This window comes from Leopardus geoffroyi, chromosome C3 (assembly GCF_018350155.1).
Source record: "Leopardus geoffroyi isolate Oge1 chromosome C3, O.geoffroyi_Oge1_pat1.0, whole genome shotgun sequence".
Lineage (NCBI taxonomy): Eukaryota > Metazoa > Chordata > Mammalia > Carnivora > Felidae > Leopardus > Leopardus geoffroyi.
In genome coordinates, this window is record NC_059338.1 from 54,887,187 (window position 1) to 54,909,138 (window position 21,952).

Consider the following 21,952-nt stretch of genomic DNA (forward strand, 5'->3'; position numbering starts at 1 on the left):
GTCTCTCTAGCCGGGGAAGGGCGCTCTTGCCGCGGAGGCTGTGGCGGACCCGGAAGCGCTCGGCCGCCGTCGCGAGCGCCGGCGCCCCGGATGGGGAAGGAGGCGGGCGGCCGCCCTTCCGGGCCGCGCAGTCCTAGGAGGTGCGGGCAGGTGGGTTTCGAGCGGGAGTCAGTGTTTGCGGGCCTCTTTCTCCTCCGCCATCCTCACCGGCGGCGGGCGCGGGAGGCCCCGGAGGGGGAGTGGGGCGCCCCCGGGGACACCTGCCCGACCCCCGGCCCCACGGAGGGGCGTTGCCCTTTCCGGCGCCGCGGATCCTCCAGCCGGGGCGAAGCCGTGAGCTCCTAGGGCCGGGGTCCTTGCTGCAGTTGAGGGGGCTCCCAGGGTGTCTCGCTTGTGAAGCAAAACCTAGCGCGGGCTCTATGGAAGATAATAAGGTCGGCAATAAGAATTTTCTTCGCAGACTTGCAGCATGACCCTGGTGTTTCTGACTCTTAAGTTTTCATTGTGAAAAAGGGGTCGCTGTCTTCGAACTTCCCAAGAGTTTTTCCGTTATAAGTGGAGTGATAACTTTTTAAAGGATGTTACGCTCAGTTAATGGATTAAGAATCTTTGAGTCCTTGGTTTTGGTTGAATGAACCTTGGAGCCCATACCGTTTTGTTTTGTGCAGTTGTCGTTAGACTGGTACCTTCTTTCTTTTCTTTTCTTTTTTTTTTCTTCCTTCCTTCTTTACTTCCTTCCTCCCTCCCTCCCTCCCTCCCTCCCTCCTTCCCTACACATGCCTTTGAGAACTCCGTAAATAAAAGCTCTGGATCCTATCCCTAGAAATTTGAGCATACAGCGACAGGGAGGGCTTTGGGTGAAGCCTCGGGGATATGTGAACCCCTGAGCTAACTGGTTTAGAGGGAGACGTGATGTGAGGCCCAGGCTTTGGGGTCAGACATTGGTTTGAATCTGGCTCCAGTGTTCATCACTGTTAACTTGGGCTAAAGTTACTTTAAGCACTTCGAATCTCGGGTTTTTTCTTGTTTACTAACTAAAGTGGAGCTAATGCTAACTTGAAAGCATGCGGGGATTAAATGAAAGAAGCTCCAGAGGCACTTGGCGCGGAGTAGGCACTCAGTACGTACTAGCTACCAGATGTCTGTTATCATCCGTGGGATTATAACTTAAAATCTGAAACAGAGGTTGAATGTCCACGGTTATAAAATGGCCACCGCACACATGTTGCTCAGACTTCTAATAAACTGGGTTGCTTTGACTTTAACTCTGTTCTTCCCGGACGGTTCACAGCTTTCCGAGGTTCATGGTGTGTCTTTTTCCAGGAACTTGGCCTAGCCTGGGTTGCCGCCTTTGAAAGTGAGGCAGGTCTGTGCAGTGTCAGCCACCACCCGGCATGGGATTTCCAGAGAGGTCTTATTTCGGAACTTTATAAGGAACGAGAACCACGTGGACTTCTGCGAGGGAGACTGAGCTGGCCTGAGTTTGAGGGAGAGGATAATGGGGACCCAGCCTGTAGCTGACACTGAGGAGGCCAAGTGGCAGAAGGTCCTGTACGAGCGACAGCCGTTTCCCGATAACTACGTGGACCGGCGTTTCCTGGAAGAGCTCCGGAAAAACATCCACGCCCGGAAGTACCAGTACTGGGCCGTGGTGTTCGAGTCGAGCGTGGTGATACAGCAGCTGTGCAGCGTCTGTGTGTTTGTGGTCATCTGGTGGTATATGGATGAGGGCCTTCTGGCCCCCCAGTGGCTCTTTGGGACCGGCCTGGCCTCTTCACTGATTGGCTATGTTTTGTTCGATCTCATTGACGGAGGTGAAGGACGGAAGAAGAGTGGGCGGACCCGGTGGGCTGACTTGAAGAGCGCCCTGGTTTTCATTACTTTCACCTACGGTTTTTCCCCAGTGCTGAAGACCCTGACGGAGTCTGTCAGCACTGACACCATCTATGCCATGTCAGTCTTCATGCTTTTGGGCCACCTCATTTTCTTTGACTATGGCGCCAATGCTGCCATTGTATCCAGCACGCTGTCCTTGAACATGGCCATCTTTGCTTCTGTCTGCCTTGCCTCGCGCCTGCCCCGTTCCCTGCATGCCTTCATCATGGTGACTTTTGCCATCCAGATTTTTGCCCTGTGGCCCATGTTGCAGAAGAAACTGAAGGCATGTACTCCCCGTAGCTACGTGGGTGTCACGCTGCTTTTTGCATTTTCAGCCTTGGGAGGCCTGCTGTCCATTAGTGCTGTGGGAGCCATCCTCTTTGCCCTTCTGCTGTTTTCCATCTCTTGTCTCTGCCCTTTCTACCTCATTCGCCTGCAGCTTTTTAAAGAAAACATTCATGGGCCTTGGGATGAGGCTGAAATCAAAGAAGACTTGTCCAGGTTTCTCAGCTGAGTTAGGGACTTCCATTCGGTTCTTAAGGGAAGCTGATAGACTAATCTCCTGGCTCATACAAGATTTGAAGGCAGAATCCCATTCTGGAAGCAACATACTATTGTGGGTGGGGGAACAGAGATCAAAAGAAAAAGCTAACCAAGGGCGTGAGTGATGAAGGTGTTTTTCTTTCTGTTACTTTGTGGATGAAAAAGCTTTCTGGGACCCTCGAATTACTGCCTCATTATTGCTGTAACAAAGGAAGTGATGTGGTTTCTATTAAAAAAATAACAACACATCCATTAAGTTGTCCCATGATTTTTCTGTAAGCAGAAGGCTGACAGAAGGGGCATGAAGAGAATGAAAGTATGTGTGTGTGTTCAAGTCACTTCTCTCCTTTGGTTATCTGGATCTCAAATCCTAGAATCCTAGATGCTGTGACATTTTGTCACCTAAGATCACAGAATTGGTCATTTAACCTTACCTCAGAGTTTCTACGTAGTTCTTAGTGAGGCACGTGCACACTAACTGCCTGGGACCCGGATGTGATGTGTCGCAATACATAATCAGAATGCTGAGGGAATTCAGAGGCTGGAGGCCAAATTGAATTGGAGAAACTAGGAAATATTTATTAGAGGAGATGGCGTTTGAGCTTGGTCTTGGTGGTTAGGTGAGATTTAAGTAAGTAAAAGGTGGTTTTAGGGCAAGGTGGCAAAGGCCTTTAGGAATCAGGTCAGTAATATGAGCAAGGCATACAAGTCACACGAGTCATACTTTGTGTGGCTAATGGCAGCTGAAAACTGGATGGAGCTTGGCCCCGGCCAGGGAGGGCGATCATTACTCTGCTCCAGCTGAGTGTTTCTAATCAGAGCGTAGGCCTGGCTGCAGAGCTTCAGATTTCTGATGACATCTAATGATTCTAAATGAAGTCTCAGTAGCTGTAATTGTGATTTTTAATGTGAAATCTGACTTGAAAATTCTGCCAAATTTAAATCTGGACAAAAGCCACACTTGCATGCAACATGTGGCTGCCTTTGGGCCACGTCTGTTTTTTAGGACAAGCACAAAAGTGGGAAGGTGTTTCATGGGAGATCAGGGTTCTGGGGGTTTGAGGGAAAGTTGGAAAGGAAGGTTTGAGTAACAAGTAGGGGTGTGAATATTCAGGAATTTGGGCTTTAACCACAGGTCATTGGGAGCAATCCAGTTTATCTAAGGAGGGAGCAAATGCTTGGATCTTGGGTTATGCAACTGCTCTGTGTTTCAGTTTTTTCATCTGTAAAGTGGGAATGGAAGTATTTACCTCTAGAATTGTGATAATTAGATGAGATGTATGAGTGCTTTGAGGAACTCTGGGCGCGTAGCAGAGGAACGGTAATGTTCGCCGTTACTGCTGTATCAGGTTGATCTCTAGGACAACTTGAAGAGGGACAGAGATGAAGCATAAGATGCATCGGGTGCCTCCCAGAATATCTGGTAACTCATGACATAACTCATTTGGGGCAAGTCCCTGCACCGTCCCTTCTCACTAGAAATTATTTTCAAGTCAGAAACTAAGTAATGCTTGTATTTCTCTGAACATAGATTTCTCAAAAAATGTCTCGAACAGGACTGTGAACTAGTGTCTTCAGCTCTTTGGACTGATGAGAATAGTGTTTCATTAGAATGGGTAGTTTTCCTTAGGGCCAGTTAGATTGCTTTCTTAGTCCCAAGGACACTGGCCAGAGGGGAGAGAAGGATCTTGGAAACTGACTTGTGGAGCTGAAAGCATCGATCCTGCATTGGGTGTGGCCATTTCACCCCTCGTGAGTGGGCAGAACTGGCTCATAGTTACTGTGTAGTTCACATCAGGAACAGAGCAACAGTGGTTGGAGGTAGTAAAGAATTGTATATGATTGTGCTTTTTTTTTTTTTTTTTTATGTTTTAATACATTTGCCCTATTTGAATAGGTATGTGATTATCAGCTTTAGGGAACTCACGTAAGCAGCCACATCTGTGTCAATGAGCAGAAAGTTCCCCAAATTTGAGCCACTTTCAAAAACAGTTTCAGTGGGACGAATTAATGTGCCGTGCTGTCATTTTTCAGCTCTTCTCTGTCACACTGTGTATAGTATTTGGAGCCCCCCAAGACCTGACCGTATTTGGTTTGGTGGTTGTGGAAATGGGAGGGGAACAGAGAGTTGAGGGTTGGATGATGTAGAGTGGGGATGCCAACTCAATTCAGGTGGAAAGATGGTGGGAAGGATATTCCAGCCAGAGTGAACAGTATGTTCGAAGTGCACGGGAACCTGATTTATCCTGGCAGTGGACAGAAGCACAGGATACATGGGCTACAGGGAGAGGGTATGGGGTCTGAGAGTGCTGAGTACTTTGAATTCTCGTATCCTGCAGTCAGTGTCAATGTAAATTGAGGTTTTGAAAAGGGAGACAAGATTTCCACCACACACACTTTCATGAGTGTGTATATCTCTCTATGTATGTGCATATATATGTATATGTATAAATACAATTCTGGCACCAGTTTTCGGGCTGAGCCTGGGGAGCTCTGTGGCAATAGTGAAGAGTGAACGTCTGGACTAAGGGTGTGAGGCCGATGGGTGTGGAGATGAGAGGCCTGATTAGAGAGGCTGTCAGAGAACTTGGTAGACTCATGTTGGGAAATGGAAGGGACTGGAGGATGACCGGCTTCTGCCTTGAGTGGATTTGTGTACCATGAAAAGAAGTGAGAACAGGTTTGGAGGTGAAGTAGATAAGAAAATAAGAATGGGACACATAAAGTTTGAGGTGCCTGAGATGGTACACTCAGGCTAAGTGTTCTAATTGTAGTATCTGGAGGACGTTGGTTCTAAATTCCGGGCGTAATCTGGAAGGGTATTGAGATCTAAACAGAATCTAGTGCTTTTGCACTTGGAATTCTTTGTACAGAATTGGTTGCCTCATAACCAGGAATATAGTGGAATTAGAAATGGATCACAGAAAGATAATTAAAAAATCAAAATGGTAAGGAACCAAAGGGAAAGACTGGCCCTATGAAAACAGATTAGAGAATAGAACACCACAGCCCGGAAGGAAGGCTCAACAGAGATACAACATCATCACCTATAAAACTATAAAGGGTCGAAGTGAATCTTGATTTGTTTACCAAGTCATGAGTTACAAAAGACACCCTTTGAAATTTGAGCAAGGCAAGTTTAAGACAAATGAAAATACAATTTTATACACTTTCTGCAGTAACTCCAAGAAGTTTCACAGACCAAGAATGTAAATGGATTCCAAAAAGTTTTGGGGTAAAATGCAAATAAAAAAGCCATAAATATTTTGTAAGAAAATGTTAAGAAACTCCAAGCTCTTAAGTGGTACTAAGAGCTCACTGCGGGATGATGAGGCTTACTTATGGCACGCTGCTTTGGGTTACTGCTGGCGGCATAGGGAGGCAGGCCTAGATAATGATTGGTATGACCTGTGTGACAGTTGTTGGGAAAGTTACTCATCACTTAAGTAACGTGATGCGGTCAGTCTCTGAAATTTAAACAACACTGAAAGTGTGCAAACAGAATGTTAATGATTTAGACTTTTAGAGAATACTATGATGTGTGTGTGGGAAGGGAAGGGGGAAATGGAAGGAAAAGGTATTACAGTAGCATTGGAATTAAAATCCCAAACAAAATCTCGTTTGTGTAGGAAACTGTCAGCCCTCCTCACCCTGCACCCCTTCCTCCCGGCTCTGCTTCCCATCAATCTTCCTTTCAGTAGATATGCTGGACGGTGGGTGGTGGTGGTAAGTGAGGGCAAAGAAGGAGGAATGGGGAGGCAGCTTTGCCTGTCCTTCCAAAATGGTGCCAGGGATTGTAGTTGGGAATGGAAGGGATCAGGGAGAGGTAGCGCTGTAGAGCAGCAGGTGTGCTTTGTTTTGTGGCCTGATGTGGCTTCTGGGTGATTGGCAGGCAGCTAGAAGGCTGTGCAGGGATCTGAGGACAGCAGCACATTGGTTCTGTGTGGTGGCCAGATTGGTGTCAGTGGGATGCCTGCATGCTGTGTCGGTATTATAAACTTTTGAGTGAGGCTTTGGGCAGCTGGCTTAAATTGCGGATATAAGAATCCATGCTGAGCATTTTCAAGGAAGCATGGAGCCATTAAACATCATCTAAGCCAAAGGCCCAAGGTCAAGAAAAACAAAAGCCAGCAGAGGGCATCAGTCACACAATTTTACAATATTTCAAACCCATCGAACGCAGGGAAACAGGGCTGGAACACAGTGCCGTCCTGTGGAAGTTATCGATACTCCTTTTTGCGATGAAATTCAACAAAGTCTTGGAATTCTTGATGAGTTGTGGTTTGAGAAATAACCACACCATTTGAAGTCCCCATAAATTCAGGATACAAATAGCACATTGGGATTTGATAAATTATAATTGCTACATTTTCAAGCACCCAGTGTGTACCAGGCACTGTGTTAGGCACTTTATATACACTATCTTATTTACTTCTTATAACAATCCTGTAATTCAGGTATTATTTTCATTTTACAGTTGAGGTGACTGAGACTCATAGTGGGTCAGGAACTTGCCTCATGCTGTATTGCCAGTTTGGGCTGATGGTTTGCTTTTCTGACAGCCGAACTGGATCCAGGGCCAAAGGCTAACTGGTAAGCAGTTGCTTTTAATGCTTTCTCATATCCCTCATTATCTCTTTTATCCCTTATTCCTACCCCCAACATCTAGCAAAATATTTATTGTCCACCCAGGCTGATCTCTAGTCTCTACCATTCACATTTTATGATGTTTGGCCTCAGGAATTTATTCATTCAGCAAATATTCATTGAGCACTAACTATAGGACATAGTGTTCCATATATTTGAAATATGTCTATGAACAAAGTGGACAAAGTTCTTTGACCTAGTAGAGCTTATCTTCTAGCAGGAGGAGACAGACAACATAAGTGGAAGTAAACGCTATGGGAAAAAAGAAAAAAAGTAGCAATGATATTAAATAAGGAGGTCAGGGTAGGTCTCATGGAAAAAGGAGCATTTGACCAAAGACTTGAAGGAGGTAAATGAATAATCCAGATTTCCCAGGGGGAAACCATTCTAGGCAGAGGCAAGAGCTGCTGTAAAAGTCCAAGCAGAAGACCCCAAACTGCCTGGCATGTTTGGGGTGTCACAAGAAGTGGCTGAAGTGACCAAGGAGAACAGAAGATGAGGCCAAAGAGGTCATGTGGGAGCTGGATCATGTGTGACATTACAGGCTATTAGAAGGACTCTGGCTTTTACTCTGAGATGGGAGCCATTAGAGGGGCTTGGAGAAAAAGAGGGGAATGATTTGACATACCCTTTGAAAGGCTCATTGTAGTTGCTGTGGGGCAAGACCAGAGCAGAAAAAAGCATTCAGAAAAAAAAAGAAAAAAAAAAAAAGCATTCAGAAGCTCTTGTGATAATCCAAGCAGGGAATGATGGTGTTCAGAACAGAGTGATAGCAGAAGTGGTGGAAAATAGTCACATTCTGGATATAATTTGAAAGTTTAGTCAAGGGCTTCTTGACATACCAGACGTGGGATATGAAAACAAGAGAAGAAACACAAATGACTCTTCAGGGTTTTGGCCTGAGCAAATTGAAAGATAGAGATGCCATCAATTTAGTTGGGTGCAAAGGGGATATAGGTGGAGATTTGGGGGAAGAAAATCAGTTTGAGGCATATAGGATATGAAATGCTTTGTGGATATCCGGGCTGAAATGTTGAGCAGGGGGTCAGAGAGGGGAGTTAGGATTTTAGGAGCAATGTATGGGATGGGAATGTAAATTTGGTAATTACTGGTATTTAAATGGTATGAGACTGGATGAGATCATCCAAGAAGTTGATATAAACCAAGAGGACGGAGAACTCCAAATTAAAAGGTTGGAGAGAAGAAGAAGCAAAAAGATTTGGAAGGCACAGCCATTGAGGCAGGAGGAAAATCAAGAGTTGGGAGTTCTGGGAACCAAGTGCAGAGGACTCGGGGTGGGGGGTAGGTGGTCAACTGTGATCAGATGAAAATCTGGTAAATCAGGGGAGCCTGGGTGCTTCAGTTGGTTAAGCGTCTGACTCTTGATTTCAACTCAGGTCACGATACCACAGTTCGTGAGATTAAACCCTGCATTTGCATTTGTGGGTTCTCTCTTTCCCTCTCTCTCAGCTCCTCTTCCTCTTGTGTTCTTTCTCTCAAAATAAATAAAAAAAGAAAGAAAATCTGGTAAATCAAGTAAGATAAGGGCTGAGAATTTACAGTTGGATTCAGCGAGGAAGCAGCCATTGGTATCCTTGAACAGTTTTTGGTGGAGTGGGGGGGCATAAGAACCTATTTCGGGTGGGGTTAAGTGAGAAAGGAGAAGGGGAGTTGCAGAGGCAAGTATAGGCAACTTTCTGGAAGTTTTGCTTCAAAGGGGAGCCAGGAAACCAGACAGAAATTGAAAGCAAGAGGTGAGGATAAGAAACTTTGTTTCCTAAGATGGGGGAAATACCATGTTTGTATGCTGATGGAAGTGAAACAACAGGAAGTAGTAGTTGATGTGGGAAAGGTAGGATTAGGAGTGAGCATTTGAGAGGAGAAGGGGTCTAGTGCACCAGTTGGGGGGCTGGCTTCAGACAGAGGACAAGATAGTTACTATGGTAACAGGTAGGCCGCAGAGTACATAAGATACAGACGCTGGTGGAAGGGTGGCTGCTAAGTGGGTAGAGGAGGTGATGGGGATTTCCAGAAGTTCTTTTCTGAGTGCTTCAATTTTCCTAAGAAGTAGGAGACAGAATCAGCTGAGAGTGAGAACGAGGGACGAAATGATGGGGGAGTGAGGAGAGAGAAGGTAGGAAATAGTTTAGTACTTCGGGGCAGTGAATGAACTAGGGATGGCTAGTGTCATTGCTCAGCAGGATTAAAGGCTCACTTGAGCATGGAGATCATGACTTTACAGTGAAACCAATTAGGGTGTTGTGTGTGTTTTCCAGACCATGTGCAAACCAGAGTGGATGGAGAGTTGAATGTCTCTGGGGTGGTGGTTTTATCAAATTGAGAGAAGGACAAGGGAGAAAAGTATATGTGCATGAGCATGATTATAACAATTGACCGTGGCATTTTAGTTGGGTAAGAAGGAGAGTGAACCTTAACAGGGACGAAGGACAGGGAGAGGAGGGACGGGGAAGGTCGATGAATTGGAGGTTCAAGCAGCTAGAAGGATAGGAAGTGAAGATCAGAGAATAAAGACAAGGTTTTAACTTTGGGAGTGAGTAGCTGAGGTAGAGTGAAGGACAATATCAATGGAGAAATTAAGACCAAGAGAAAAGGCGGGATGGATGGGGTGGGATGTTGCAAGGATAATTTACACACATGTGAAATCCCCAAGAATGAAGACAGGAAGAGTACTGGAGACAGTGGCAGGGCAACAGGAGTTAAAATCGTCAGGGAATCAGGGAAAGCAAACTAGGGGCTGGTGGGTCAGAGGAACAGTGAAGGGTAGTATGTGCGATAGTCTGATGCCATGAGGTTCAAAGCTAAGGGTTTTAGGGAGGAGGGAGGAAGATGGTGAAAGAAAAAGTGGACAACAGGAGTGCCTACCCCACTCAGGTTCAGCAGTGTGAGGGGCTGTGGGAGACGAGAGGGCTGCAGGGGGGCCCTGAGAAGAGATTCTGGTTGTGTTAGAGCAAGAAGATGGAAGGCACATCCACACAACAGGTTGAAGATACAGGGGATTTTGCTGACCGTGGCAAGCAGATTACAGAGGGCACGGTGTAAGGGTTTCCAAGGTTGAGGAGGGCGGGAGGGCAGCACAGGATGGGTGTGTACGGAACTGTGTGGAGAGTGCTGGGGAGGGGGGGTGACCTGGCCGTCTTGGAAGACTGAGGTAGGCTGGGTAAAGGACCCATAATGAGTGTCCTCGTGGGTTCAAGACAGATGGTGCGGAGAATGCATGTGTTGGGGGTGGGGGCTCCTGTTTACCTTGAAGGGGGTGTGGTCTTAGTGCACAGGCTTCCTCATGTCATCGTGAACACGTTAGTATTGCTTGCTAATGGAATTAATGTGCAAATTGTCCAGGTAATGGCACATTTTAGCAAGAGCCTTTTGGGGGTAATGACACGAACCTCCTGAGAACTGGGTCAACTTCTGACGGTGGGGCGGTGCCATTTGTAGTGTTCTAGAAAGTTTGATTTTGGGGCGCCTGGGTGGCTCAGTCGGTTAAGCGGCCGACTTCGGCTCCTCACGATCTCGCGGTCCGTGAGTTCGAGCCCCGCGTCGGGCTCTGTGCTGACAGCTCAGAGCCTGGAGCCTGTTTCAGATTCTGTGTCTCCCTCTCTCTGACCCTCCCCTGTTCGTGCTCTGTCTCTCCCTGTCTCAAAAATAAATAAAACGTTAAAAAAAAGAAAAAAAAAAGAAAGCTTGATTTTGGGTAAAGTGAGCAGAGCGTAGATAAGAGCCAGAGTTTGATCAAGGTCCTGTGGACAGTCGGGCCTGAGGCAGCACCCTGCTGTGACCATGGGGAGGGCTCTGGACAGCTGAGCAGCGGGGCAGAGGCGGAGCAGAAACCACTGAACACCTGTAGGAGCAGCTAGCTTCCACCAGGCTCACGCTTCTGGCTGGTGTTTTTGTCTTTGCCAGCTCACAGGTGTGATTAATGGTGGTTTGTTTACCTTGGGAGACCACAGCAATCACCAACCAAACCAAAATACCATTTCCTTCCCAGATACATCACTGTGATTGACGAGGGATCCCCCGGAGATGAGGTAGTCAGGAAGCATCTGTTTCCCAAATGCCCAGCATCTGCTCAGCACCAGGGGCCTGGGACCACCGTGGTGCCCCTCACTCCCATCAGGTGACACAGGGGCAAAAGTGCCTGGGGAAGGGGCTCACACGGGCAAGTGGTTTTTCCTGCCACCATGTGGCACCAATTGGCACCTGGGTTCAAATGACACCCAGGATCAGCCTGAGGTCCTGTGCCCTACACAGACTCGCTCTACAATCCCTTGACCATATGTTGCCGGGACAATGGAACGGATTGATTTTGCCAATGCCGAGGTCGACGGAAACTGTGGTCCCTCGGGTCCCCGTAAAAAGCTGGCTCGGTGGCTGCCTCTGCTTTCCCAAGCTCTGCGGGCTCCCCGGTCCCCACTCCAGGCCGGCCCTGTGGCCTTGTGCGGAGCCCAAGTAACATTTGGACTCTGCTCAGTGAGAACACTGTGGGCCTCCCACTCTTTGTAAATTGCAAAATAAACAGATCTTCAGGCCCCAGGCGGCTTTTGTGTATGCAAGCTGAGAGTATTTTTGTCTTTAAAAGAGAAAAAGGCGGCAGGCAGAAGGAGCTGTCTCCTTGGCTCTGACTTGCTCTCGGATGCCTTCTGAAACGCACCCACAGCAGAGATAGGAGCTGGGAGAAGATACAGACCCGAAGAGCCAGAACGCCTGGTTTTTCAAGTGTCATATGAAGCTTCAAAAATATACTTTGTTAGCAGCTGTTTTGAGAGAGAAAACCCACATCAGTGACTTCCCCATTACAGTCTTGAGGATCCTTAAGTCTCATTGACGCCCCGGGGAGTTTGCTAAGGCTTTGTTTCCTCCCTGCCTGCCCAGGGCTCTTGTTCCTGAGGTTCGCTGACGATGTAGACTGGGGCTAGAAATTGGGATCTGGTATAAAGTACTGTGAAATTCGATTTGATTAGAAACAGTACAGGAGTAGCAGATTAGTCTCGGCTCATCCCACAGCCAGCCATCTAATCCGCTTCAATAGTATCTTATAGTATAATAAACCAAAACTGTGGGTCTAGTATGCTGGCTAACATGTCCTGTAAACGGGGGCATCTGGTAGTGAAGTGTCACCAGCTCCATTTGATTTATGCAGATTGAGACGCTGTAGTATTATAAAGGGATACAGAAGTTATTATTTTTTTTTCTTTTTTCAGCAATCTTTATCTTCCGGTGGGTGAGGTTCATGTTTTTAAAACGGACTCTCAGTTGTAAAGGTTTACTTCAGAATCTCATGGAGCTGGATGAGAGACCCCAGTATCAGTTGAGGGTTTTATTTTTTTTTAATCCTACTTCATGCCGAGTTATGAAACAGATGTTACAACAATTTTCAAACTCTGCGTTAAAAGAGGATCAAAATGTATCCTGCTCCAAGCCCACCGAAAGTATCCATGTCTGTAAAGGAAGAGTAGACGTTATTTCATCTCCTTTTGGCTTCTAGTGTCAAGGCCATTTGGTGAAATACCCCTCCGTGTATATGTGGTCTGCATTTATTCACCAGTGAAACTCCCCAAGAGAAGGATTGGAAGTTTTATTTTTTCCTACCTTTAGTTCTCTTTTCTCCATCTCTCAGATGTCCTGGATTCTTCTAGCTGGAGACTGGGGGGACCTCCCTCACTGCTTCCAGTAAGGGTGCTGCCTTCTGATTCTAAAGCCTTTCTGTCAGAAGCCAAGGCAAAGGGCACGGACTACTTCAGTTTCAATTCCACTGGCCTCTCCTCAGCCAACACTTAGAAATGAAAACTTTGGTTTCTGATTGGCCGAAATGAGTTCTGTTGTTCCTTTCTTTGTCAGAGGTCAGAGTCACCATGTTCTGGAATGTTAGCATGCACTGGATAATTTTGGTTCTAGAACCTAAGTGGCTTCTTCAGCACTGAAGTCAGTAACAGTTCTCCCTGGGAAAATGACTCACATTTTCTCCTGTCATAGCACCATGCAGTAATAGCTTACTGCTATTTTGTAAGCTGCTTTTATCCTGTTACTTCACTGGGTGCTCCCAGACCACTTAATAGGACACTATTATGAATCCAAGGAATGTTTGACACATAAATATTGGGATGAGAACATTTAAGAGATGGTATGTTTGTAAAAGGTAAAACGTTTTCTCATGATGATCCCGAGTTATGTTCAACTCTGAAGAACGCAGTACTTTTTAAACCCTATCAAATATTGAGGGTGGCGGTGGGGGCAGGGAGAGTTGGGGAAGGGTACATCATGAAACACAGACACACTAAGGATAGTAAATAAATATGAACAAACCTTACCACGGTTTAATGTTACTGCAGGCTGCTTCTGCCCCCAGCCCTACCCTCCACTCACCCCCTTTTTTCTTGCCTATTCAATGTGAGGAAGGGACTGCACTTTTGTTGAGACTGTGCAAGATTCCTAGGGAATCATTTTATACTATAATTTGGGTTTTCCTTTCTCATTGTTCATCAGGTCAACGTAAGCTTTAAACATCTAAACTGTGTAACACTGTACATAAAAGTAAGATCATGTTTAGGACAAAGTGGAAAAGTACCAAATAACCTAAAAAAGATGAATTGGTGAAAAACCTTCCCGTTGCCAACCTCTTTTTTGTTTGTTTGAGGTGATATGAAATAATCAGGGAATATTGTCACTGTTGGGATGGGGATGCTGGCCAATATTATTTAAAAACTCAAATAGCTGGGCTGGAGGTGGAGGCTGGAGTGGAGGCAAGGCCAAGGGCTGCACACTGTGCTTCATTCTGCAGCAACCCAATCACCCCCAGGAATACTTGAGCCTCAGTTGATTCCCTGCGTGGGGGCCTTTGAAGTTTCTTAGTTGCCAGTGCTTCTAACTCACAGTCACTGGACCTGGCGTATCAGTAAAAATTGATGGAATGTGCTTTGTGCAATTTTAATCAGAGAAACTAGTTTTGCATTTTCGAGTGGAGAGCATCGTGCTTATAAAAGATTTTCACGGTCCAGAGGGAGAGCACTGTGAGTGAGGGGTCTCCATTTTCTAATTGGAGGGTCCTGTCCACATCTACTTTGCCTGTCCTCGCTGGGGCCTGCCTAGGTCAGACACAAAGTACACGGAAACCCCCATTCCTGACGAACAATTTTTTACTTTCCTATCCTGCATTTTTCTGTCTTAATATGGTAAAGTGAGACATCTACAGAAGTGTTCTCACCTAGTAGGAGATAGTTGTAAATTGTAATTTAGATCATATAAATCTTCGAAGAGAAAATTCTGAATTAAATCTTAAATCTTTTTTTAAAATCTGAGATCACAAATTTGGCAGATGTATTACCTTAATAACAAACACTTTATTTGGATAATTTTTTTTTAACGTAGCTTAAAATTTCAGTGTTGGAATCACTATTTGAGAATTAATATATAAAAAAAGTTCTGTTCCTCCAAACTCATACAGATTCCATTCTTCCAGTACTTTACTGACACATTAAAAAATCTTTCTTCTCAAGGTGGCAACATTTCCTTGCACTTTTATTCTGAAGAATATATTTTTTCCCTGAATTTGCTGACTAGAATGTTTGAGGTTTTTGTGCTTCAGACCTATAAAATTTTCCATGATCTTACATAATTTATCTCCTACAAAGAGTGTTTAGAAAAATAATAAAAACAGGAAAAAATGTTTTGGTGAATAACAATTATTAATGAGATACCTGGAGGCAGGTTGCAATTATGTCTTCTGTGTCTTTTCTAGATTTCTAGAAGTTTTACTTCATTTTTTCGCACTTAAAAAAAATACAGTATAGTTAGCATACAGTGTTGTATTAATTTCAGATGTACAATATAGTGATTCAACAATTCTCTACCTTACTCGGTTGCTCATCACAAGTGCGTTCCTCAATCCCCATCCCATATTTCACCCACCGCCTGCCCACCTCCCCTCTGGTAACCACCAGTTTGCTCTTTAGAGTTAAGAGTTGGTTTCTTGGTTTGTCTTTTTTCTTTGTCCATTTGTTGTGTTTCTTAAATTCCACATGAGTGAAATCATATGGTATTTGTCTTCCTCTGACTGACTTATTTCACTTAGCATCATACCCTCTAGGTCCATCCATGTTGTCGCAAATGGCAAGATGTCCTTCTTTGCTATGGCTGAGTAATATTCCATAGTATGTATGTATATACCGTATTTCTTTATCTGTTAACGGACACTTGGGCTGCTTCCATAGTTTGGCTATTGTAAATACTGCTACAATAAACAGGGGTGCATATATCTTTTCAAATTAGTGTTTTCATATTCTTTAGGTAGATATTCAGTAGTGCAATCACTGGGTCATAGGGCAGTTCTATGTTTAGCCTTTTAAGGAACCTCCATACTTTTTCCACAGTGGCTGCACCAGTTTGCATTCCCACCAACAGTGCACAAGGGTTCCTTCTTCTCCACATCCTCGCCAATACTTGTGTCTATCTTTTCATGCTTTCATTGGACAGACATTTCAATTGAAGATAATTATTCTCCACCAAATAGCATCTTAAATAACCATGCTTTAAGAACTTAAACATAAGTATTTTTCAGTTTAAGTTCCTTACAAGATCAAACTACATATTTTCACCTTACCTGGTTTTAGTTGAAAATTATTTTCATCTGGGTCTTCTTTAGAAAATGAAACAGAACACATTTCATTTTTATATAGAATAAACTTTGTTTTTATTATAGACATGGATCAAAAATAAAAGTTTTTATGTACATATGACATGTAGTGCAAATGAAAGGCTTTTAAATACCACAGATAGATATGTTGTTGGAAACAAAAGGAGATGAATCATGGGGGTTAGGATGGTCGTCCTGGAACGGCAGGAGGGGGTCGCCTAGTGAAAACAAAACAAAACAAAACAAAATAACAACAACAACAAACAGATGCAGAGGAAGAAAACAATGTTTAAATTAAAAAGAAATCCAAATAAGAGCATGCAAAATTATCCCACAGAAGTCAAATTCAAGTCAGACAAAAAACATGCAGACGTGCAGGGGAAATGAGAAAACACCACACGGCAAAGTTCGCGGTTTCCAGGACTTTTCCTGGCTCTTGACATTGTGCTAGGTATGAACCATTTGAGCCCACCCCCAAATCTGATGATTTTGTACCATGGGATGATAAACCCATGCAATCATATTCAGGAGAACTGGAAATAGTACCAGAGCAAAATACCTTTATAACCTTGAGTATTTTGTTTCTGAGCCCTGATTTTGTGACATTTGGTTCCTTCCAAAGATTTCGGTAAATGTTATAAAATCTCCATAGGGAGAGCAGAGTTGGTATAGAAATACGATAGGTAAAAAAAAAAAAAAAAAATTTTTAAGATGAGGGAAATTAGAAGGAGTCACAAGATCAAATGAGCCATGTAATCATAATGCAGAAAATGTCAGGGGTTGAACTTGTAAATAAGAATCTGCTCCCGGTGAATATCCTGGTGTGATAGCCTTTCCAGGCGAAGGGAAATTACAAGGCTAGGCCTGGTCCATGGGACCCTGGGATTCCATCTCAGAGTTGTATACAACTGAAGTTCTGATTTATTCTGAACTGGGTCCAGGGTAAATGAGATGGAGTTTGCCAGATCTTTCTCCATATCCCTAGCCTGACTTGCATCTTGTCAGGCCTGCGGTTGTGAAATAAGGATCCAGAGTTGTGCTTCATTTTGACATCAGCCTCTCTGGATGATTTGCTGCTAGAAAGTAAACTCTACTTGCAATGAACAGCCCTGTAAGTAGGAAAACAGCAGGCCAAATGAAACTTTCCCACTGGTTTCCAGCAGAAATCTGTACTTTAATTTCCTCTTTCTAACCAAATTGGTAATGAACTCAACATTCCGGCAAGTCATGGACCTGTGAGGTGAGCTCCGTACCCTACCCGCTGTGGGACTTCTCTCTGGCTATTCATCCAGGTGTCGGACAACACGCACACTTCCCTTTTACTCTCATAAGACTTCAATGAGTGGAGCAATGAATTCTACAAAAAACAAAAACAAAAACAAAAACTTCTTTTTCATCTCCTACCAGATGTTAATGGAGCAAAACTGTTCTATTTCTGAGCAGTGGTAAAAAATCTTACCTTCCCTGAAGCCTGAGACCAATTTTTCTTTGGTCCAATTTAAGCCGGCTACGCTAAGGAGGCCTCTCATCCATTTAAATGATGAAGAACTTGTTTTTGGTAACCTTTCAACTGCGGGGGGTCTGCAAGCCTTTAGCTTTAGAGATCCAGGTAATGGGTATCCCTGGTGTTTTCATGAAGAAAGTGTAATTAAATTCCTGTCAGGCTCAATGAGATTTATCACCAGCCCAGCAAACAGAAACTATTTTTGAGTTCTGAAGGGGCTTTAGAACACTTTAATTACCTCAGCAGGGTGGGGAGGTGAGCCATTAACCTGAACAGCAAGTCCATAGTGCTCAAGAGCCATTCTGTTAACATATGCCAAAGCACTTTCCTGTTTGAGCTCGTTTGGTGTTCTAATCCAGAAACAGGATCAGAAACTCTATGTCTTAGAATATATTTCACCTGACAGCTAGGATGTTGGCTTGCAACATCAGAGTGACATTTATTCCCTCAGGCAGCTCCTTTCTTTTCCTCTTTACTTTCCAGGACCAACTTCCCTCTCATTGCCAAGAAAGCACTGTCAATGATGACACCATGCGGTGGCTCAGTGAGTTCTATCACGGATCGTGGTGGTTTGGGTTTTCACTACCTTTCCAGAATTGTCTATATTACTTACACAATGCTGAAGTGCCTGAAGGCAAGTGCTGAACATATTTGGGCTTTTTATATGAAGAGCTTTAAACATAGTACCTCATACTGCTGCTGCTTCTGACATGGAAGTTGGAATACTGAATTGGAACACGGAGCTGAAATACTGCGTAGCTAACAAATTTTAAAGGTCAACATGCCACTAGTCACCATACAAGCAAATCTGCCTGAGATTGTAGTCTCAGGTTATACTTTACGTTTTCTGAAAAATAACTTCAAAGAATTGAAGGAACAGGAGGGTAAGGAAGCAGGAAAGTATATATGAAACATGGGCATAATTCATATATGAAAGACTGAATTATCAATAAGAGTGATGAATTACCCACATCCTCTTGGATCTACCTACCTCAATGCTACAATCCTTTCCTAGGGTGACATTCCTCTGGCGGGGTTCCTGGGAAGGTCTTAACGACTTTTTTCATTTCTGTTACAATCTCACCAAACATTCTCTGCTTGCTTTCTTTGCCTGTCATTTAGATAAACCTCATATCTGAGATCAGTGGGTGAGTCTGAAGCCTTGGGAAAGTAAGACAGGAAAGTCAAGAAGGACAGCCATTCCTCTTTTTCTTTAATCTTTAATTTTAAATCAACCTGGATCCATTCCTTTGTAAGAATATAATGGGGTAATGTAATTAATTTTTATATTTTTAAATTTTTTTTTCAACGTTTATTTATTTATTTTTTGGGACAGAGAGAGACAGAGCATGAACGGGGGAGGGGCAGAGAGAGAGGGAGACACAGAATCAGAAACAGGCTCCAGGCTCTGAGCCATCAGCCCAGAGCCTGACGCGGGGCTCGAACTCGCGGACCGCGAGATCGTGACCTGGCTGAAGTCGGACGCTTAACCGACTGCGCCACCCAGGCGCCCCAAGTAATGTAATTAATTTAAAGGAGCTCTTTTTTGGAGAGTGAAAGAGAAAAAAAAAGCTAATATGGAAAGTTAGCTGAGTCCTCCACAGGCTTACCAAGACTTGTTCCATGTATGTCTCCAATCTGCTTTCATGCCTCCTGATCTGATGGGACCTTCCTCTTTGGGTCCAGTATACTGCTCTGACCAAGTCCAGAAAGGTGGTCATGGGTTGGGAACTCTGGGTGCTCTTACATTTGATTTTACCACCTGACTTTGTGTTAGTGACAGTCTGTACTGGACTAATCTCACTCGGTGCCTTTTCTCTCTCACCTAAAGCCCCTGAAACAGTCCTCACAACACTAGTCCTGTGAGGCGCTTTATGAACAAAGCATTGATGGTCAGATGAGCCTGAGAAACCTGTAGACACTGACACTCTTAGAGATTCACAATGCAATCTGATACTAAAGCTTCTGTAAAATCTTAGTAAAGAAACATTTAATTTTTAATCATCATTTCCCAAGTATATGTAACCAAGAAACCCTTGTGTTTGTGTAATGCCTACTAAAATCCCATGGAATGAACTTTGGGAAGCTCTGAATTAAGACTGTAGTTTTAGTCAACATCTCTTGTATGTACTCTAATTATTAGGCTGCCACAGTGTCAAAGAACATCAACAAACGGTCTTAAAAGTGGCAATGCTAGGTATGTGTTGAAGTACTAGGAAGTAGGGTATGAGATCCATCCAACCCAAATACCAGATAGGTTTCTCAGTATGAAATTTAAAGATTCTGCTAATAAGCAGAAAAACAATCTTGAAAACTGAGGAGTTATTTACACTGATGCCAGAGCTACTTAAAAAAAATTTTTTTTAATATTTATTCACCTTTGAGGGACAGAGAGAGACAGAGCAGGAGCAGGGGAGGGACAGAGAGAGAGGGAGACACAAAATCAGAAGCAGACTCCAGGCTCTGAGCTGTCAGCACAGAGCCCGACATGGGGCTTGATCCCATGAATTGCGAGACCACGATCTGAACCAAAGTCGGACACTTAACTGACTGAGCCACCCAGGCGCCTGTGCCTGGGCTATTTTAAGACTACAAATGGTAATTTGCCAAATAGTTACCAAATAAGTAGTTCGCCAAATCAGGTCCTTTAGTTTTGATAATTTCCAGTTAGAAATGATTCGGAATAAAGAATCATGCAGTAACACACACACACACACACACACACACACACACACCCCACAAGTGTACAGCATGATTCTCATCCTCTCTTTTCCAGTAAGGAGTTTCCTTTGAAGCCACTAATGTCTCCATTCATGCAAGATGTATAGATATGAAAAAGAAATTACAACAGGAAAGCATGAATTAATACAACAGCTTTTGCAATTCATCTTTTCACAATGAATGTATCCTGAACACAGAGAGGAAATAAACCAACATTCCTCTTCTCCCATTCCCTTCTTGTCTTCTGTTTTTGGGCGGATGGTTCAATCTGGGACTATGTACGTTGATACAGGACATATCATCAAAACTCTGTAACAAAGAGTCTCTATGCTCTGGAAACTGAAGATGAGGATGAGTTTAGTTACTACTGTTTAGTACTCTCCTATTCCATTTTCTTAATATTAGGGAAACTTAAGGGGTAACTTCTCCTCTCAATGCCCAATAAACAATGGAGGCCAACTGTTGAGTCAAGAGCTCATTTTTTTTTCTTGTAAGAAATGCCTTCTGTGGATCTAACATTTGGGCAGAATATTTTCTTTCCTTCTGCTTCCCAGGGTTTTTCATGAACATTTCCTTTTGATTAGCAAAATAAGATGGTGCCTCTTGTCAACGGTCACATTGCATCCTCCAACTGTCTAAGCCTTGTGTCCTTTTTTAACCTAGTTCAACACTGACTTTGAATCAGAAATAAAATGTCTCCTACTCTCTTGCCTTTGATTTGTCCAATTTGCTCTCTTTAAAAATCTTGTCCTTCCCCAAATTACTGACAGTAATGCCAAATGCTATTCTCCATTTTGTTAATTTTGGGCCAATTTGATCAAAAGGGTTATAAGTATTTAGAAGCCTCACATTTTACTGATTTGCATGGATATGACTCAAATATATTATACAAGAATGAGGAAGGGGGGAGTCCTTCAAATGTTATCATTTATTTCAGGTTCAGAAATAACAGCTTCACATTTTCACAACAGGTACATGTGACCTTCAAGAATGATACAGGCTTGAGAAACTTGCTTCAAAAATTCCATTCACAGAGTCCATCCATATATCAGCATTAAGAAATCCTGAAAGTGCCAAGAAGACAGTGGAAAGTATTCTGGCTCAAATTAATTAAAGAATCAGTAGAGAAGGTTAAGATTTTGCTTCTATACACTGCTTCTTCACAAAAAAGCAAAAGAGGAATTTGATTCAGAAGAGGGAGAGAAAAGAAACAGACAAGCAAAACAAAGGCTATACATAGGAAATTAAACATACATCAAGTAATGGTGAAATTTCTGGACAAGAATAATAATTTTTTTTTATCAAACAGGCAGCAGACAATGCAAGAGGTTGACAAGTAATTTTTACCATAATTTTTAAAACATTACACAATGAGCAAAGTTTAAGGAATTCAAGGGTAAAAATTAAAAAAAAAAAAAAAAATGAATGCCTTGAGCTGAGCCATGTGTGAAACTCCAGACCAGAGAGGTGAGAAGTCTCACCAGTATACCAGTATGAACAGGTCTTACGACAAACAGGAGACTCTTGTTTGAGTTCCCTCTCTCTTGCTCTCACACATATGCGCATTCTTACACATATATACAGATAGCAAAGCATATACTACGTACGTTTCAAAATATTCTTCAAGTTTCACGATACAGAGCACCACGCAATTTTAAGCATACCAACTAGACAGGATGACTTAAGATTATCTAGAAGACATATATGAGCTTTTAAGAAAGGGATGAGTGATCTAGCAAACTAATTATCGTTTCTCTACAATCATCTAGTTTTATTCACATTAAACTCTGAGCTCACAGGTAGCAGTCCTCTTGGTGGAATGATTTAAAACACTAGGCTTGAGTCTCATATATTATCTCCTTTCACTGGGTTCCTCAGTTCAGAGACCTACTATTTAGGCTTTATTTTCAGTGGTAAGGACATTACTGTCAATTTCAAATACTTACCTCGTTTACCAAATGAGAAATGTTTACCTGAAAGAGGGGGTGGATGACCTATCTCTGAAGTATTAA

General features: G+C 43.5%; 3 protein-coding genes across 18 annotated transcripts in view; 1 reads left to right on the top strand and 2 right to left on the bottom strand.

The window, feature by feature from the left end:
* CC3H1orf105 (chromosome C3 C1orf105 homolog) overlaps positions 1-12,786 on the bottom strand; it is a 55,493-nt gene extending 42,707 nt beyond the window's left edge. For 2 of the 7 annotated variants that reach the window (XR_006705908.1, XM_045452925.1), the window contains exon 1: positions 12,676-12,760. Coding sequence is in view for 6 of the 7 variants with exons in the window: in XM_045452925.1 (XP_045308881.1) it covers positions 12,676-12,696 (21 nt within the window). In the remaining variant the exon portion in view is untranslated. Of the gene's footprint in view, positions 1-12,675 lie in introns of all 7 variants that reach the window. The other 5 variants (XM_045452927.1, XM_045452926.1, XM_045452921.1 and 2 more) reach the window with 4 other exon arrangements.
* On the top strand, positions 5-10,588 carry PIGC (phosphatidylinositol glycan anchor biosynthesis class C). 4 transcript variants are annotated; one of them, XR_006705906.1, is made up of 3 exons: positions 22-150; positions 1,324-2,466; positions 10,546-10,588. XR_006705906.1 is itself a non-coding variant. In XM_045452917.1 (2 exons), the coding sequence occupies exon 2, from the start codon at positions 1,499-1,501 to the stop codon at positions 2,390-2,392; it is 894 nt and encodes a 297-aa protein (XP_045308873.1). In that variant the 5' UTR covers positions 5-150; positions 1,324-1,498; the 3' UTR covers positions 2,393-2,673. The 4 variants fall into 4 exon arrangements, 3 of the variants coding, with proteins under 3 accessions (XP_045308873.1, XP_045308874.1, XP_045308875.1); XM_045452917.1 differs by lacking the exon at positions 10,546-10,588 and having other exon boundaries at positions 5-150; positions 1,324-2,673; XM_045452918.1 differs by lacking the exon at positions 10,546-10,588 and having other exon boundaries at positions 107-434; positions 1,324-2,673.
* A 2,573-nt stretch (positions 12,787-15,359) lies between the features above and the next one.
* Positions 15,360-21,952, bottom strand: part of DNM3 (dynamin 3) — a 559,650-nt gene continuing 553,057 nt past the window's right edge. For 3 of the 7 annotated variants that reach the window (XM_045452915.1, XM_045452913.1, XM_045452909.1), the window contains one exon: positions 15,360-15,933. In XM_045452915.1, coding sequence (XP_045308871.1) covers positions 15,897-15,933 — 37 coding nt within the window. In that variant the 3' untranslated portion in view covers positions 15,360-15,896. Of the gene's footprint in view, positions 15,934-19,757; positions 20,280-21,952 lie in introns of those variants that run through there. The other 4 variants (XM_045452911.1, XM_045452903.1, XM_045452905.1 and 1 more) reach the window with 3 other exon arrangements.

Bases quoted from the DNA above. Each gene is read 5' to 3' on its own strand.
- PIGC (XM_045452917.1), top strand. From the start codon at position 1,499: ATGGGGACCCAGCCTGTAGCTGACACTGAGGAGGCCAAGTGGCAGAAG.